The sequence below is a fragment of the Trachypithecus francoisi genome, unplaced genomic scaffold (genome assembly GCF_009764315.1).
Source record: "Trachypithecus francoisi isolate TF-2019V2 unplaced genomic scaffold, Tfra_2.0 Lachesis_group14, whole genome shotgun sequence".
Classification (NCBI taxonomy): Eukaryota; Metazoa; Chordata; class Mammalia; order Primates; family Cercopithecidae; genus Trachypithecus; species Trachypithecus francoisi.
In genome coordinates, this window is record NW_022681459.1 from 56665169 (window position 1) to 56684129 (window position 18961).

General features: G+C 42.2%; 1 protein-coding gene and 1 long non-coding RNA gene across 2 annotated transcripts in view; one reads left to right on the top strand and one right to left on the bottom strand.

Moving 5' to 3' along the window:
* LOC117096332 overlaps positions 1-15026 on the bottom strand; it is a 49265-nt gene extending 34239 nt beyond the window's left edge. The window contains exon 1 of the long non-coding RNA XR_004442456.1: positions 13617-15026. This is a non-coding gene — a long non-coding RNA (uncharacterized LOC117096332). The remainder of the gene's footprint in view (positions 1-13616) is intronic.
* SMC1B (structural maintenance of chromosomes 1B) overlaps positions 1-18961 on the top strand; it is a 66718-nt gene that overhangs the window by 46204 nt on the left and 1553 nt on the right. The window contains exons 16-24 of the mRNA XM_033233610.1: positions 1005-1146; positions 2349-2494; positions 4424-4577; positions 5901-5999; positions 9871-10027; positions 10823-10977; positions 12352-12503; positions 14762-14831; positions 18701-18811. Of these exons, the coding sequence (XP_033089501.1) occupies positions 1005-1146; positions 2349-2494; positions 4424-4577; positions 5901-5999; positions 9871-10027; positions 10823-10977; positions 12352-12503; positions 14762-14831; positions 18701-18811 (1186 nt within the window). The remainder of the gene's footprint in view (positions 1-1004; positions 1147-2348; positions 2495-4423; positions 4578-5900; positions 6000-9870; positions 10028-10822; positions 10978-12351; positions 12504-14761; positions 14832-18700; positions 18812-18961) is intronic.

An 18961-nucleotide genomic window follows, 5' to 3' on the forward strand; every position in this document is an offset into this window, starting at 1 on the left:
ACCTGTAATCCCAGCTACTAGGAAGGCTGAGGCAGGAGAATTGCTTGAACCCAGGGAGCGGAGGTTGCAGTGAGCTGAGATCGTGTCACTGCACTCCAGACTGAGCAACAGAGCAAGACTCAGTCTCAAAAAAAATAATAATTATTATTTGAAAAGACTAAATAATAAGAATAACACATAAATTATAATTTAAAGAAAAAGAGGGGAAGAAATCTGTAGATTATAAAAGATTTAAGAAACATATCCATATGCAATGTGTGGATACTGATTCAAACAACCAATTTTTCTCTTTTTTTTTTTGAAGACTTTTTTTGTATTTGTTTTCGTTTTTGTTTTTTTGAAATGGAGACTCGCTTTGTCACCCAGGCTGGAGTACAGTGGTGTGATCTCAACTCACTGCAACCTCCACCTCCCGGGTTCAAGCAGTTCCTACTGCCTCAACTTCCTGAGTAGCTGGGACTGCAGGCACACACCACCAAGCCTGGCTAATTGTTGTATTTTTAGTACAGGTGGGGTTTCACCATGTTGGCCAGGCTGATCTCGAACTCATGATCTCAAGTGATCTGCCACCTTGGCCTACCAAAGTGCTGGGATTACAGGCATGAGCCACTGCACCCAGACTAAAAGAAAATTTTTAAAAAGGAAATTTGGCAGTGACAGCAATTTGATATTAATGAATTATATTTTAGCCATAATACTTTATGGTTATGAGTTAAAAGTCATTTCACTTCCAGAGATACATACACAAATATTTACAGATGAAATTACATCACGTCTAGAACTTGCTTCAAATAAGCCAGCGGTAAGAGGGGCAATTAGTGGAGTTATAGATGAAACAAGAATGAGCATGAATTGATAATTATTAAGTTGGGTGACAGCTACTTGGGGGTTCATTATAGTATTCCTTTTATTTTTATATTTGTTTGAAATTTCCCATAAGAAAAAGTTAAGAAGGAATCAAAGTTTTCTGTTTACACTTGTAACGCTTGACTTTATTATACTAGATTAGAATTTGAAAAACAAAAAACTCGGCTTAATATTCAACTTGAGTATAGTCGCAATCAGCTTAAGAAGAAACTGAATAAGATGAACACATTAAAAGAAACTATCCAGAAAGGTAGTGAAGATATTGATCGCCTAAAGAAGGTAATTAATAATGGGTGGCTGAAGTGCCTCTTCATTGAAATTATAACTTCCTTCATGTAGTAAACCTTTTGTGATCTCCTGAAGGGTCCTGTTAGTGATCGAAGGGGTTGGGGACAGATTTAAGAAATACTTAGGCCGGGCGCGGTGGCTCAAGCCTGTAATCCCAGCACTTTGGGAGGCCGAGACGGGCGGATCACGAGGTCAGAAGATCGAGACCATCCTGGCTAACACGGTGAAACCCCGTCTCTACTAAAAAATACAAAAAAAAAACTAGCCGGGCGAGGTGGCGGGCGCCTGTAGTCCCAGCTACTTGGGAGACTGAGGCAGGAGAATGGCGTAAACTCGGGAGGCGGAGCTTGCAGTGAGTTGAGATCCGGCCACTGCACTCCAGCCTGGGTGACAGAGCAAGACTTCATCTCAAAAAAAAAAAAAAAGAAATACTTAAAGTAAAATCAGCAGAGCTTTATGAATTACTGGATGTCAGCATGGGAGGAAGGGCAAGGGGGTGCCACAGATGACTCATTAGTTCTAACTTGGGTGACTGGTGAATGAGAGCAGCAGGTTAAGGAGAGAAAATTCTGGACCTGTGGAGCTTGAGTTGCCTATGTAATGTCTAGATGGCAATTTCCAGCAGGCTGTTAAAGAGTAGATAATGGGAGAGGTCTGGGCTGAAGCTACAGATTTGGGAGTTGCTGGTTTATGGGAGTAAACTGAAACCACATGAGAATGGTTGAGACGCCCTAGCAGGGAGGTAGGCAGTGAAGAGCAGTGGAGCAGCAGTGGGATCTGGAAGGTGGTCACTTAGCTTATGAGGAGAGCCAGAAGAGGTGGTATCACAGAAGCCCCAGAGTTTCAGGAAGGAGGAAATGATCTGAAAAATGTTTCATTCCCAATTAGAGATCATGATAGCAAAAACACTCTCATTGGAGAGTGGGAACAGAAGTCAGATGGCAGTGAGCTGAGGAATGAATCCAAAATGAAGGATAAAAAACAATAGCAAAATGAAGGACAAAGGCAGGTAATGATCACCAGTTTCTAAAAAGTATAGAATGTGAGTCACAGTCCATGATGGAGGGTCAAGTAGCACATAGGGTGAGAAGGTTCATCTCAGGAAAACTGGTTTGGTGTTATTGATAAGATCACAGAATTACCTTATTAATATAAAAGATGGTAAATCTACAGTACAGATCCTCTCTGTTCAGGCTGAAGAAAACTGTCTGCAGATAGTGAATGAACTCATGGCAAAGCAGCAGCAACTTAAGGACATACGTGTCACTCAGAACTCCAATGCCGAGAAAGTTCAAACTCAAATTGAAGAGGAACGGAAGAAGTTTCTGGCTGTTGATAGGTAATTAAGACTTCATCAGTTTGAAAGACCTAGTCAGTTTTAAACATGGACACCAACTATCTGAAATATACTAAATGAGTTGCATTTGAATATGTGCCCTTTGTTGCTCTTAGTCTCACATCACACCCTTCAGACATTCTAATTTTTTTCAAACATTCTAAACCAGGAGAGGTGGTTAATTGTTTAGAGCAAATGATGTTTTGTTTTTTCTTCAGACAGAGTCTCCCTTTGTTGCCCAGGCTGGAGCACAGTGGCATGATCTTAGCTTACTACAACCCTTGCCTCCCAGGTTCAAGTGATTCTCCTACCTCAGTCTCCCAAGTAGCTGGGACGACAGGAGCACACCACCATGCCCGGCTAGTGTGTGTGTGTGTGTGTGTGTGTGTGTATGTTTTTCTTTTGTAGTAGAGACCAGGTTTTATTATGTTGGCCAGGCTGGTCTCGAACTCCTGACCTTAAGTGATCTGCTTGCCTCAGCCTCCCAAAGTGCTGGGATTACAGGCATGAGCCACTGTTCCTGGCGTAGAGCAAATAGTTATTTTTGTTAGATGAAAACATGAACCTGTATAGAGTCCCTTACCCTAATTCTACCTTGACATTTCTGTCTTCCTGTTGTACAGAGATTCCCTCTAGTCTGTGCAAGATAGCGTAGAGAGTAAGGAGATAGAATTTGGAGCCACAATTTCTGGTTTCATATCCCAGCTCTGCTGTTTACATATATCTTAATTTCCTCATCGGTAATAGAGATAGTTATAGTGCCTACCTCACAGAATCGCTGTAAGTATTACATATGTTAATATTCATACGCACTTAGAGTGCCATTGCACTCCAGCCTGGGCAACAAAAGTGAAATTCTGTCTCAAAAAATAAAAATAAAAAAGTACCTAATTTTTTAGCACAAGATTAGCTTGTGTGTTTGCCATGATAATGGCAACGACACTTTGAATTGACTGGCCTATACCAAAATGACACTTGCTTTCCTGTCATGCATCATGATTTACACAACTATGAGTGATTAGACAAAATTAATTCTCTGTTTTTGCTCAGCCTTTTGGCATTTCATAATTTTGCTCACTGTTCGAAGACCTTTAGTGTTTCAAGATACAGCCAGAAAGTTCTAAGATTTTGGAGTGGAATTAAAGTCTGTTTACTCTTGCTTTTTAAAAACTCTTGTATTTTGTGTAAATAGAACACATTCTCTTTTTTTTTTTTAAGAGATGAGGTCTCATTATGTTGGTCTTAAACTTCTGGGCTCAAATGATACTCTTCCCTTGGCCTTCCAAAGTGCTGGATTACAGGCGTGAGCTACCACACTCAGCCCAAACAGAATACTTTCTTTTCCCTTCATATTCTTGAAAAACACATAGTTCTTACTTTCTTCTTTTTTTTTTTTTCCATTTTCTTTTGGTCCTCTTTCCAATTCTTTTAAAAATCCCATATAATTTCGATTAGTAAAACTCAAGCCCTTATTTTCAGATAGAAGGCATTACTACATTAGTGGTAGTGGTAGTAAAGAAACCAGATTATTAAGTGTATATGACTTACCTGGCAACAGATTTCTTTTGCTAAGAGACTATTTATCTTGGTTTGAGATCTAAAATGTGGAGCTTATATTTGAGTGAGAATTGCAGTTTGAAACATTGCTCAGATTTAAAAATAAAGTAACTAGGAAAGCACTGTCTTTGGTAATCTTGATTAAATCAGTAACATGTATTAGTGGAAAATGCTCCCTTAGATTAACTGAGTATATTCATGACCTTTCTCAGGAGTGTTAACAATTAAATTACAAGCATCAGTGAGAGGATTCTAGAACTTACAGCACTCACAGGAATAATCTTTTTTCATATAAGTTTATAGCATACATTTTTCTTCCTTGGTGCAGTGTTATATAATGAGTAACATTACTTTTTCATATCGGTGTAATTACAGGGAAGTGGGGAAGTTGCAAAAAGAAGTTGTAATTACTCAAACTTCTCTGGAACAGAAACGATTAGAGAAGCATAACTTGCTGCTTGATTGCAAAGTGCAAGACATTGAGATAATCCTTTTGTTTGGGTCACTGGATGACATCATTGAAGTGGAGGTATTCTAGCAAATGACTGTAAAATATGTGCCATTGTGTGGAACTTAATGCATTGCCCTTTGCTTATTCTTTCTCTTGTTCTGTAGCCCCTTTAGGGATGGTGAAGACATCTCCTAGGAGGGAAAAAGGGCAAAATGACTGTCATCTCAGAGGACTAGGGCCACAGGATGAACCCATGTTTCTTACCTACATATTAGATACCCAAGAGAAATCAGAGAATTAAAGTTGTTGGAGTTAAGAATGTTTTTGCACAATGAGCCACAGGCAGTATGCAGATCATCTGCCGCTTGGGCAGTTCCCTGGACTCTCATAACATTTTACATCATGTGGAGGGGGTGGTTCTTGCTCTGCACCTTCTCCAACAGTTGTATGGAGGTCCTTCTCAGAAGAAACATGCCCTACTGAGTATCTCTAGGTGGTGAGGGAAAAGGAAGAGGCAAGAATGGACACCAAAGAAATCACAAGATAAAACCAAGCCTCACTAACATTTCCCTGTTGGCCTTTTTTCTCTCTTTTTCACCACATTTGGTGAAATGACACTTTAGATTGGCTGGAAGTACAGTCATTCCTTGGTATCCACAGGGATAGTTCCAGGATCCCCCATGTATACCAAAATCTAAGGATGCTGAAGTCTTTTTTTTTTTTGAGACGGAGTCTTGCTCTGCCACCCAGGCTGGAGTGCAGTGGCCGGATCTCAGCTCACTGCAAGCTCCGCCTCCCGGGTTTATGCCATTCTCCTGCCTCAGCCTCCCGAGTAGCTGGGACTACAGGCGCCCGCCTCGTCGCCCGGCTAGTCTTTTGTATTTTTAAGTAGAGATGGGGTTTCACCGTATTAGCCAGGATGGTCTCGATCTCCTGACCTCGTGATCCGCCCGTCTCGGCCTCCCAAAGTGCTGGGATTACAGGCTTGAGCCACCGCGCCCGGCCGGATGCTGAAGTCTTTTACCCAAAATGGCATAGTTTTGGTATATAACCTATGCACATCCTCCCATATACATGCATGCCTCATTTTATTGTGCTTCACAGATATTGCAGGGTTGTTTTTGTTTTTGTTTTACATATTGAAGGTTTGTGGTAACCCCATGTTGAGAAAGTCTGTTGGTACCGTTTTCCAACAGCATCTGCTCACTTTTCTGGGTCTCTGTGTGACATTTTGATAAATCTAAATCTTTCAAACTTTTTTATTATTATATATCTGTTAAGGTGATCTGTGATAAGTGATCTTTGATGTTACTATTGTAATTGTTTTTGGAATGCCATGAACCACTCCCATGTAAGACAACAAACTTAATCAACAAATGTATGTGTTCACGTATTTTTCAGATGGGAACTGAAGCAGAAAGTACCCAGGCAACAATCGGTATCTATGAAAAAGAAGAAGCCTTCGAAGTAGACTACAGCTCTCTAAATGAGGATTTGAAGGTAATGGAAAGCTTTCTGTTGTTTATCACTCACAGTAATATGGAATATTTAAATATTACACAATCATTTTGGGAAGATAGAATTGAGATTTTTTAAAAAAAGATTTCCTAATGGTTTTGAAAGAAATATACAAAGGAAAAACAGTATAATCGTGAAACTTCTGACACCAAATTGTGGGTCTTTCCCACACCAAGCAGTTCTCTAATTCTTTGAATACCAAGTGGGTATTCTACAATCCAGTTCAATTCTGACACTGTCTACCTGCAGTTAGCATCAGATCCCACAAGGTCATGGCTCAGTCCCACAAGACTGGCCACTCTTCAGATGCCAATCACAAGTCCAGGCCTCCCAGACTCATGGCCAGTTGGCTGTAAATCAGGAGTTTCCACAACCCCTTCCACAGATTTGATAATTTGCTAGAATGGCTCATAGAACTCAGGGGAATACTTCATTTACATTAACCAGTCCATTTTTAAAGGCTACAATTCATGGAACAGCCAAATGGACGAGATACATAGGACTAGGTATGAGAAAGCATCCATGCCCTATCTCATGCCTTCTCCAGGCTTGTCACCCTCCCAGCATCTCTTGTGTGGTCACCAACCTGGAAGCTCTTCACAACCTACTGTTTAGGGATTCTTATGGGAGCTTCATTACATACATGATTAATAAATCATGGGCAATTGGTGATCCAGACTCAATCTTCAGCCTTTCTCCCCCACCTCCTTAGAGAAGAGGGGCTGAAGGTTCCAGCCCTCCAATCACCTGGTTGGTTCCTCTTGCAATAGTCCCCATCTTCCAACAGTCAGCTCATTAGGTATGATTGAAAGGGGCTTATCATGAATAATAAAAGATGCCCCTCTCACTCCTACCACTCAGGAAATTGCAAATGTTTTAGGTATACTGTGCCTAGAACTGGGATGAAAACCAAATATATATTTATTGTATCATGTTATCACAAAATAGCAGTAAATATATTGGTTACTTTAAAATATGTTTATGTCAGCATTTCTGACTGTGTTGTGTAGAACACTGGTATCATGAAATGTCTAGCCACAGAAGAAAAGTTTCTGTGGTTACTTTTTGAGAAAGTCTTTTCCCTTCTTGGGAAGGGAAGAGATTCACAATGGATATTAAAGTTTTTGAGAAGTCCTTCAATAAACAAAAGTAACCAACTACTTACTCCAGCATCCCAAATTTGCTCTGCTGGCATCCCACTGCAGTACCCTCAGTAGACACAGGCCTCTCTCAGGATTGTAGGTGATGGTGTGGCACACCCTTCACAGTTGCAGAGCACAGAGCTGGACTCCAGCTGTAATTTAACTTAATTTCGTGCCTTTGAGCAGCTCTGGCTCTGTTGCCCAGTCATCCCTGTAGCCATACATGTCTTTGGGCGTTGGCTTCATTCTGAAGCTGCTTCTCTCCTGAAGGCAAAATGAGCGCAGCTATTCTTGGCTTTCCAGCCACACAGCTGCAACCTTCAGAGAAGAAAGAAGCTGTCTTTTGTAGTGGTACTAGTGAAAGGAAAATGAAAACTTGGACCCCAATTCACTATACCAAGAGAAAGAAATTAGGCTGAAAGCTGAGTCATGCAAAAAACTGCCTTTCCTTTTGTTCCTAAGCAGAGAGCTACATATAAAAAATTAAGTATCAGGCCAGGCGTGGTGGCTCACGCCTGTAATCCCAGTACTTTGGGAGGCCAACGTAGGCAGGTCACCTGAAGTCAGGAGTTCAAGACCAGCCTGGCCAACATGACGAAACCCTGTCTCCACTAAAAAAAAAAAAAAAAATTAGCCAGGCACAGTGGCATGTGCCTGTAATCCCAGCTACTCAGGAGGCTGAGGCAGGAGAATTGCTTGAGCCTGGGATGTGGAGGTTGCAGTGAGCCAAGATCGTGCCACTGCACTCCAGCCAGGGTGACAGAGAGAGACTCGGTTTCAAAAAAAAAAAATTAAGTATCTCCCCAGGTAGAGACTCCGTGGGGAGATATTTGTGGTTTTTCATCTTATGGTAAAGTGCTAATTTACTGAGCATGAGGTGAATACATAATTGACTGTTTCCTACCTACGTTTCTCTTGCAACATATGGATTCAGTGATGTGACCATATACTTCCTCTTGCTTCTGCCTGCTTTTCCCCTTTAAATAGCAAAGCCCTCAAAATCATCTTTGGAGAAAGGCACAGACTTCTCTCTGGGGCATGTCCTTAACCTTGGTAAAATAAACTAAATTGACTGAGACCTATCTCAGATACTCTTTGGTTTACATGCTTTTCTAAAACTGAAGAAAGGTTTTACCTACAAAGCCCCAGCAATTGTCCCCTCATCACAGTTGCCTGAATGGGGTCACATATTCATTGCTGAACCAATCACTGTAGAGGGAGGAAGATGGTGAACTTTACTTTAAACCAAGCAGGCCCTGCCTCTAAGTCTAAGTACATGGGATCCAGGAGGGAGAAGTGGATCTACCTGGTCAAAAGCATGTGCTGCATTAAAAGAAAAAATGGAGGCCAGGCGCAGTGGCTCACGCCTATAATCCCAGCACTTTGGGAGGCCGAGGCGGGTGGATCACCTGAGGTTGGGAGTTCAAGACCAGCCTGACCAACATGGAGAAACCCCATCTCTACTAAAAATACAAAAAAAATTAGCCAGGCATGGTGGCACATGCCTGTAATCCCAGCTACTCGGGAGGCTGAGGCAGGAGAATTGCTTGAACCCAGGAGGCGGAGGTTGCGGTGAGCCGAGATTGTGCCATTGCACTCCAGCCTGGGCAAAAAGAGCAAAACTCCGTCTCAAAAAAAAAAAAAAGAAAGAAAAAATGGAAACAGATGCTGAGGAACAATATCCACCACATCTTTTCAGTTCATATGCTGTTAATATATTTTGTTAGACTTTTTTGTTTTGTTTTTGAGACAGAGTCTTGCTTTGTTGCCCAGGCTGGAGTGCAGTGGCGCAATCTCGGCTTACTGCAACCTCCGCCCCCCGGGTTCAAGCAACTCTCTTGCCTCAGCCTCCGAGTAGCTGGGATGATAGGTGTCTGCTACCACGCCCGGCTAATTTTTGTATTTTTAGTAGAGATGAGGTTTCACCGAGTTGGTCAGGCTGATCTTGAACTCTTGACCTCAGGTGATCCACACACTTTGGCCTGCCAAAGTGCTGGGATTACAGGTATGAGCCATCATGCCCGGCCTACTTTTTGTACACTGATTGTATTTGTGGCAAAAAAAAAAAAAAAGATTTTCTGGAAGGGCGTGGCTACTTTTTCTCTTCATCACTCGTGCCAGGTTTAAGGGTTAACCTGTCTGGCTGGATTGGATCCCCTCTCCCTGCCCCGCAGTACCTATGTTTGCCCTGTCAGAAGTCTTTTCACCCCACTGTAAAAGTCGGTTTAAATCCCAGCTACTCGGGAGGCTGAAGTGGGAGGATTGCTTGAGGCCAGGAGCTCGAGACCAGCCTGAGCAACAGAGTGAGACCTGTCTCTTAGAAGAAATTTTTAATCCAGTTTATATGTCTGACTTCCCTATGAGTCTTTAAAGGCAAAGACTGAATAGCTTCCATCATTGAATCCTCAGTGTAATACATAGTAGATTATGAATATTTTTAAATAAATGAAGGTGAAGTATACATTGTTGCTTTTTAGCCAGATTTAAAAAATGAGCTGAAATGTGTTCCAAGAAAAGAGCACAGCCGATTCAGGAAGCTACAAGTATTGCAGCAGGACTGCACCTCCCGGGCTCAGAGAGGGCTTTGGGGAGAGAAGGAGTGGATGACAGGACCTGGGGGGTCCAGATGGTGAAGAGCCCCCCACACACCCTACCTTGCTGGATGTAGAAGGCATGCCATGCCAGTCAGTGTTGTTCTTTGCCCATAATAGGCTCTACAGTCTGATCAAGAAATCGAGGCCCACCTTAGGCTCTTACTGCAGCAAGTAGCATCCCAGGAAGATATCTTACTGAAAACAGCAGCCCCAAACCTGCGAGCAGTGGAGAACTTAAAGACTGTCAGAGACAAGTTTCAAGAATCCACAGATGGTAAAATTGAGTTTAGTCACTAACAAGATTATATTCATGGGTGTTTTGATTTCTATAACATTTGCCAACAATCTCCCCTCTGTTGTCCCTTTTGTTGTAGATTTTTTCCTCTGTGGTCTTATATTAATGTGTGCTTTTAATACTGAATCATTAATTGTTTCCTTTTTGAAGTGTTTTGCTTTAATTTAAAACCAGGTTTACTGGTGATTTTAAAACACATATATTTTTTTCACACCAACAAAATTGACATAATAAATACTCTATCAGGCTGGGCGCGGTGGCTCACGTCTGTAATCCCAGCACTTTGGGAGGCTGAGGTGGGTGGATCACCTGAGGTCAGGAGTTCAAGACCAGCCTGGTCAACATGGTAAAACCCCGTGTCTACTAAATATACAAAAATTAACTGGGTGTGGTGGCACACGCCTGTAGTCCCAGCTACTCGGGAGGCTGAGGCAGGAGAATCACTTGAACCTGGGAGGTAGAGGCTGCAGTGAGCCAAGATCACGCCACTGCACTTCAGCCTGAGCAACAGAGCAAGACTCCGTCTCTGAATAAATAAATAAATACCCTATCAGAACTTGTCAATATTATTTAGTAATTAGCCTTACTGGAAAAGAGACTCATCAATTCTAAGAGCTATTCTCTTGGAATTAATAGTAGTTTAGGTATTTTGAAGGTACCTTACTCAAGAGATCCAAACTCAAATCCAATTTTAAAAATATTTTATGCTTTACAGTTTAAGTAAAAGAACCTCCTCAGTGGTCTCTAAAATAAAGAACATTGATTCTCTCTTAGCTTTTGAGGCCAGCAGAAAGGAAGCCAGAATGTGTAGGCAAGAGTTTGAACAAGTGAAAAAAAGGAGATACGATCTTTTCACCCAGTGTTTTGAGCATGTCTCAGTCTCAATTGACCAAATCTACAAGAAGCTCTGCAGAAACAACAGCGCTCAAGTATGTATCTTTCATCCTCCAATACTAGTGGGAAATCTGTGTTACTGGTGGTGGGTTGTTTTTTTTTTTTTTGGTGGGAAATAAATAACCGCTGCCACATTATTTGAGCAACTCACTCATGGGGCAAAGTCAGTTCATGAAGAGTGGTTATCTAATGACCTGCGTTGTAGATCCCGTTCACTCCACACTATTCAGTGTGGACAAGTCAAAACCTCTCTGGGTCTGTTTCTTCATCCGAAAAATGAATGGACTAAATCATTTGGTTTCCAAATTCTCTTTTAGTTCCAAAATTCTGTAGTCTGGTACTAATCTGATTTTATAGAACTGTTGGTTTCTGTGGTAAATGTGGAATACTAGAGGATCCTGGGAAGATGGTTCATCTGTGGAGTTGACCAGAGTAACAAAAGAGAGGAAAAGAACTAAAGGCAGGGTTCAAATTCAGATATGACCCTTTTAATGATAACCACTCCCATTCCATTATCAATATCCACAGCAAATACTCGTGGAATTGAATGTGAAATAAAGATGTAGGTCGGGGCTTACGTACCTGTTCTGCTTTTGTTTTCTCATGTTCTTTTTTGACTAAAAGGTGATCCTGGATCAGATATTTAGAACTTCAACTGAAAATAACTTATTTTCAGTAAAGTAAGACTAAAACCCATTAACTCCTTTTTTTTTTCTTCTTCTTTCTTCTTTTTTTTTTTTTTTTTTTTTGAGACAGAGTCCCCCTCTGTTGCCCAGGCTGGAGGCTGGAGTGCAGTGGTGCGATCTCGGCTCACTGAAACCTACGCCTCCCGGGTTCAACTGTCTCAGCTTCCCAAGTAGCTGGGATTACAGGCACACACCAACACGCCTGGCTAATGTTTGTATTTTTTGTAGAGACAGGGTTTCACCATGTTGGCCAGACTGGTCTCAAACTCTTGACCTCAAGTGATCTGCCTGCCTCAGTCTCCCAAAGTGCTGGGATCACAGGTGTGAGCCACCACGCCTAACTCTTTGAGAACAAGATTCATCTCTGTATCTACAGTTCCTGGCCCATAATAGGTATTCAGTAAATGTTTGATGAATGTATCAGTGAGCGAATTGCATGAAGACTGTTCTGTAAGACTGTGGCATGTGCCTCTGAGCTTTGACTGGCAGTCTGGTGGAAAGGGCTGATCCCTGGGTATGGTAGAGTGCTTTCCGTCTACCGCCTATCCAGACGACCCTGTTTTCTGTGATTACATGTAGAACTAAATACATTATTTATAGGCATTGGTAGTTTTCCATCAAAATTGAAGAAAAGCTAACCAATAGAGTATTTTGCAGTTAAATCCAAGTTGAACTTTATCAGTTACTTTTCTGATATTGCTAAATAAACAACATGTGTTTCAGGCATTTCTTAGCCCAGAGAACCCTGAAGAACCTTACTTGGAGGGAATTAGTTATAACTGTGTGGCCCCAGGCAAACGGTTTATGCCAATGGACAATTTGTCAGGGGGAGAAAAGTGTGTGGCAGCCTTGGCTCTCCTGTTTGCCGTGCACAGGTAAGGTCACAAAAGCTATTTAGTTTTCATATAGGACAGAAGCCAAGGGGACCTTCCTACAGAAGACATATTAACTATTGTCTTTATTAATATTTAGCAAATGGGATACAAAACTATCTTCTTCAGCCAGACAATTCAGATTATGTTTTAGGCCTACAACAATTTAGACTTTAGACAGCAAATCTAGGAGAGAATTCAGATTTTTAGTGGGTTTTGTTTTTTTGGAGACAGAGACTTGCTATGTTGCCTAGGCTAGGCTCAAACTCCCAGGTCAAGTGATCCTTCTGCCTCAGTCACCTGAGTAGCCAGGACCACAGGCATGTGCTACCATGCCCAGCTAGTTAGTGACAGATTTTTATTCAATTTCTGTTATTATCAATAGCTACTACTATTCCATTTTAGAAAGAAAAAATATTTGGAATGGCCAGAGGTGACATGAGGATTGAAAAAAATCCCAATTTGTGTATTATTTTCTTAGTCAATATTCAGAGATCTGCTACTTAGTAAAGAATGTTGAAGTATTTCTTCTATAAAAGTATTTAATCTCCTTATTTCCACTGATGGTGGTGGAACTGTTTCTTTGTAAAACAAATCAAGAAACAAAAAGTTATCTACAATTAAGGCAATTAGCCTCTTTCAACATTCAGAATATTAGATGAAGATCTAAAGTATAGATGCTGAACCTGGGCAACATAGTGAGACCCCGTGTCTACAGAAAATAGAAAAAAGTTAGCCAGATGTGGTGACACATGTCTGTAGTCCCAGCTACCCAGAGGCTGAGGTGGAAGGATTGCTGGAGCCCAGGAGTTCGAGGCTGCAATGAACTGTGATGACACCACTGCACGCTAGCCTAGGTGAAAGAACAAAACTCTGTCTCAAAAAATATAATACAATCAGTAAAATACAGATGCTGCTGCTTCTCTATTTCCATGACCAGGAACAAAAACATACAAGAGTTTGACAACTTTTTACTGGTCTCTAGAAGGAAAAGGAATAGGCTGCCACAGGAAAGGAAAAGAGAAAACCATAGTAGCTGGAGGCCTGCTCTGAACAAGTAATCTGAGCAGAATCAGACTAGTGGCACCCACATCCATTTAGTCAACAGATACTTACTAGTTACTGTGTATCAGGTGCTGCTGCAGGCACTGGGGAGACAGCTGTGAACAAAACAAAATGCCTGCCTCGAAGATACTTCATTTTAGTTGGGGAAGGCAGATAATAAATAAGGTAAATTAGTAAACTAATTATCCAATATAGAGAATATTAGAAAGTGATAAGTTCTGTAAAGAAAAAAAGCAGGGAATGGAGATGGTGAGTGGCAGGGAAGTGGTAATATTAAAGAGTCATCTGGGAAGGTCTGTTTCAGAAGGTAACATTTGAGCAAAGATTTGAAGGAATAAATGGAGCAGGTCATGTGGACAGCTAAGGGAAGAATGTTCTTAGACATCAGCAACAGCAAGTGCAAAAGGCTCCAAGGCCAGAGTGAGCCTAGCATGGATGGAGAATAGACTATGCAGCAGTGGCAGGCACAGGGCTGAGACTGGTCACAATGAAGGTGAAAGACAGCAATGGTGATTGGGCCAGGGTGAGAGGATATGGTTGTGCAGATGGAATTTGCTGACAGGTACGGGTGTGAAGGAAGAGATGTGAAGGGGATGGCTCTGTGGGTTTTGACCTAATCAACCAGAGTAATAAGAGCTGCCATTAACTGAGATGGAGAAAACCACAGGAGGGAATAGGTTTGGAGGGCAGGGGAGAAGTTTGCTTTGAGATGAGTTTGAGATATGTATTAGACACCCACATGGAATTGTAGAGAAAGTAGTTGGACATTTGAGGTGAGAATTCAGGAGACAGGTTAGAATTATTGGTAGAAGGGTGGGAGCCATCAGTATTTGGGTGGTATTTAAAATCCTGAGGCCAGATTTAATCACCAAGGGAGTTGATTAGATAAGCACAGAGATGAAGAGTTCTCAGCAGACTCTGCAGGGGCTGAGGGGAAGTAGACTATGTCCCCCTACAAGTCACAGAGCAGTATTTCAAGGAGGAGGGAGTGACCAACCCCAAATACTCCTTGCATGGGTCACATACATGTGGACTGATAACTGAGCATTGGATTTAGTAACATAGAGGTCACCGAATACTTAGAAATATCCAAAAGAGTGTGTTTTATTTATTCTGAATACTGTTAATCTTTTCTTCCAAGTCTTTTGTAAAACAGATAGAAAATTGTAACTTACTTGATTGTAATTTTTTTCTAGTTTTCGTCCTGCCCCATTCTTTGTTTTAGATGAAGTGGATGCAGCCCTAGACAATACTAACATAGGCAAAGTAAGTTTCTGCTTTTCATTTTCAATAGATTGTCTACAATTCAAGGATCATGTGAGGCAAGCAATAGAAAATGCTCATTAAAAATCAGTCCCTGGGCCGGGCGCAGTGGCTCACGCCTGTAATCCCCGCACTTTGGGAGGTCAAGGCAGGCAGATCACCTGAGGTCAGGAGTTCGAGACCAGCCTGACCAACATGGTGAAACCCCGTCTCTACTGAAAATACAAAAATTAGCCGGGTGTGGTGGTGCACGCCTATAATCCCAGCTACTCAGGAGGCTGAGGCAGGAGAATCGCTTGAACCCGGGAGGCGGAGGTTGTAGTGAGCCGAGATTGTGCCACTGCACTCCAGCCTGGGTAACAGAGTGAGACTCTGTCTCAAAAAAATAAATAAATAAAATAAAAAATCATTCCTTGTAGGCTGGGCTTGGTGGCTCATGCCTGTAATCCTAGCACTTTGGGAGGCCGAGGCGGGTGGATTGCTTGAGTCCAAGAGTTTGAGACCAGCCTGGGCAATATAAGGAGACCTTGTCCCTACAAAAAGTGTAAAAAAAAAAAATTTTCTGAGCATGGTGGCACACATCTGTGGTCCCAGCTACTCAAGAGGCTGAGGTGGGAGGATCACCTGAGCCTGAGAGACAGAGATTGCAGTGAGCCGAGACCGTGCCACTGCACTCCAGAAAAAAGAAAGACAAACAAACAAACAAACAAAATTAGTCCTTTTAAAATCTAAGATAAATATCTGAAATAAGTTGATTCAGGGTAGTTTTCATTCAAAGCTTAGGGGACCTTCCAGAGTTGATGGGACAATCAGCGTGGGGGTGAAATGAGGGTCACTGTACGTGACCAACAGTGTCACTGCTGGCATGACAGGTTTCTCACCAAATCCAGATACTGGGAGTTAGAGAACCCCTAATAGGCCCTGTGGCAGGGCCTTGTTAGGTCTCCACTTACAAAGTCCACGAGTACCATCTCTAAATAAATTCCAAAAGAATTAAAGTTTAAAATCCTACCTTCCCATTTTAAAAAAATTTTAATCTATTTATTTATTTTGAGACCAGGTTATGAGACTGGCTAATTTTTGTGTTTTTATTAGAAACGGGGTTTCACCATGTTGCCAAGGCTGGTATCGAACTCTTGGGCTCAAGGGATCTACCCGTTTCAACCTCCCAAAGCGATGGGATTACAGGCATCAGCCACCACGCCAGCCCTACCCCCAGTTCTATCAAAATGTATCCAGCAATTTACTGTACTTGAGCATGATCCTGTTTTCCATCTTTGAGAGAATGAGAGAACTAAGGAACAGTTTCACACTTAGGAGTGAAACTTTAGTCAGCACTCAAGGATCAGTGGGTAGATACTCAGAGCGCACCTAAAAGAGCTGGGCTCTCAGCCCACACATCTTGATGGTGACTAGATTGAATTTTGGACATGAGAGTGGGGTCTGCTATGGAACATGAACAAAGGATGGAGGCAAATCCTGGCAGTGCCTGACACTGCCCAGGGGAAGGGTAGCATCGGCCTGCAGAGTTCCCGATATCATGGTTCTGCTACTGGGGCCATTCATTCTTGGAGATGGGTGAATTAGAGTCTCCTGGTTCTGATTCCAGGCCCATTCATCTTCTAGAAATGACCAGGCTTTGTATTAACGGCTGCTTACAAGGTGGCTGCTCTGGTCATGCTGACATATGTATTTCTCATCATTTTTTTAGAAATTGGCATTCTGGGACAGGTGCGGTGGCTCATGCCTGTAATCCCAACACTTTGGGAGGCCGAGGCAGGAGGATCACTTGAGTTCAGGAGTTCAAGACCAGCCTGGGCAACGTAGTGAGACCTTGCCTCTATTATAAAGAAATTTAAAAAGAAAAAAAAGAAATAAATTGCATTTCGGGTTTATAACCTGGTCTTGTGAGTGATGTTAAGGAGCCCAAGCCTGAGAGATGTTTGCAGCCTCGGGGTACTGCCCAGCAGGTTCTGCACCTCTGAAGCTGACCTCCTTGATTTCTTACTCTGTTGAGTCTCACATGAATTGCCTGGGTAGCTGCAACCTGAGGTACCCTCTGATGGCGTGAATGTTCTTTGAGCATTTCTCAAGTTGTATTCATCTGAGAAAATCTCTTGAAGGCCCTGCATTTTTAACATGGCACAGGATACACAAGAATATCACACCAGCTCCATACCCCCAAAAAGTCTCTGCCAGAAACTTCATGGTAGCTGGGGAAAGAAAACATAGGAACAGAAGAACATCTTGAGTTGTCTCTTGAATGCCAGCGAGTGTGCATCAAATGACTGGACTCCATGGCTGACTCATTTGGGAGAAATCTCCCCTTAGGAGGATAATTTTGGCACTTTATATCCCACATTCTGTGAGGGGAAATCTTGTGGCTATCTTTTCTTGGCTGGATTTAAGGTATCTATGTTTGAGGAAAAATTAGATGTTTGCATTGGTGGCATCTCCAGGTACTAGGTCTTACTTAAGACTCTTATTAGTACCCATCCTATGTACTAAAACCTCTTAATTGCATTATCCCTTTGAGATGTATCTTTCTGACATTCCGTTGCTGAATTGAGTATGAGCAGTTATGTAGTATGAGGAACTATGAAGCACCCTTCACTCCCTCTTGTGATCAGGGTACCCAACATTTACAACAGGTAACTCTGCAGGAAAAATGCATGCCCTGCATCTTCGCATCCTGTCTCCCCTTCTTTTCCTATTATGGGCCCAAGACCTTTGTTCGGCCCTGTCATAGTGGCTGCTACCATTGCCTCTAATACTGGAAGTTCCTTCTGTGAATTCAGCCTCATAGAGCAGTTTCTTTCCTTTCTCATGTAAAACATGGCCACTCATTCCTCAATGGAAGCTGCCATTCCAGTACTTCCAGAGCTTGTGTCCGCAGGATCTTTGGTGCACATGGAGAAGACCCACTCTAGGCCCTCAGCGAAATCCCAGGAGTTGGCAGTACCTTTGTTAAACTGTTGGTAGTTCTTTCCTTGGGGTTTATCACTGTCCAAGTTCTGAGTAGTTTGTTCACCAAGACTCATCTCTATTGAGTCTATTTTGCACTTCTCATTTCCTTGGAATTGAGCCTCCTTAAGGAACCAGAGTTCACCTCTAACCAAATGACTTGATTATGGATTACAAATACATACATAATTGCCCTGTTTTTCCTTTCAGGCTTTGAGTTGGCAAAATAGGAAGATGGAAATTATTTTGGATTTTTGCTGCTGTTGTTTTTAGATGGAGTCTCTCACTCTGTCACCCAGCCTGGAGTGCAGTGGCACAATCTCGGCTCACTGCAACCTCCACCTCCCGGGTTCAAAGGATTTTCCTGCCTCAGCCTCCTAGGTAGCTGAGATTACAGCCGCCTGCCACCATGCCTGCCTAACTTTTTGTATTTTTAATAGAGACAGGGTTCGCCATGTTGGCCAGGCTGGTTTTGAACTCCTGACCTCCAGTGATCCACCCGCCTTGGGTGGATCCCAAAGTGCTGGGATTACAGGCGTGAGCCACTGTGCCTGGCCTGGAGGTTGTAAGTGTAAATACCAGTTCTTTTTCACCCTCAAAAAATACTTCGAGTGGTAGTTTTTTTCTTGTTATAAAGGCTGATTACCTATTTACACCACAGTATCTTAAGTTGGAGCTTTATTCTTTAAAATGTTCTTGAAGTTTTAGATCATAGGTTTAATGAAGTTTATCTCATTTTAGAATCTATTTCCATTTCTGCAGTTGTTGAGGATTTATTGAATTATTGGAAAGGTGGGATAAGTCCTTGTCACCTAAACTGACCAGACTCAGAGACATGCAGAATTACTGTCCCCAGAGCCCAGACAAGGCCTTTCCTTCCTAGTGAAATGTGTTTTTATTTCTTCCAGGTGTCAAGTTACATCAAAGAGCAAACTCAAGACCAGTTTCAGATGATAGTCATCTCCCTAAAAGAAGAGTTCTACTCCAGAGCCGACGCACTGATCGGCATCTATCCTGAGGTAAAGACAAATCAGAGGGGAGGAGTGTACCCACTGCCAACTTCCCTTAGGACCCTGACAGCCACCGGGCTTTCCTTTGATAATGAAAACTTCCAAATGGAGTCTAAGGCTGAAATGATTTTTTAGTCAAATAAGATTAAAAATAACTAC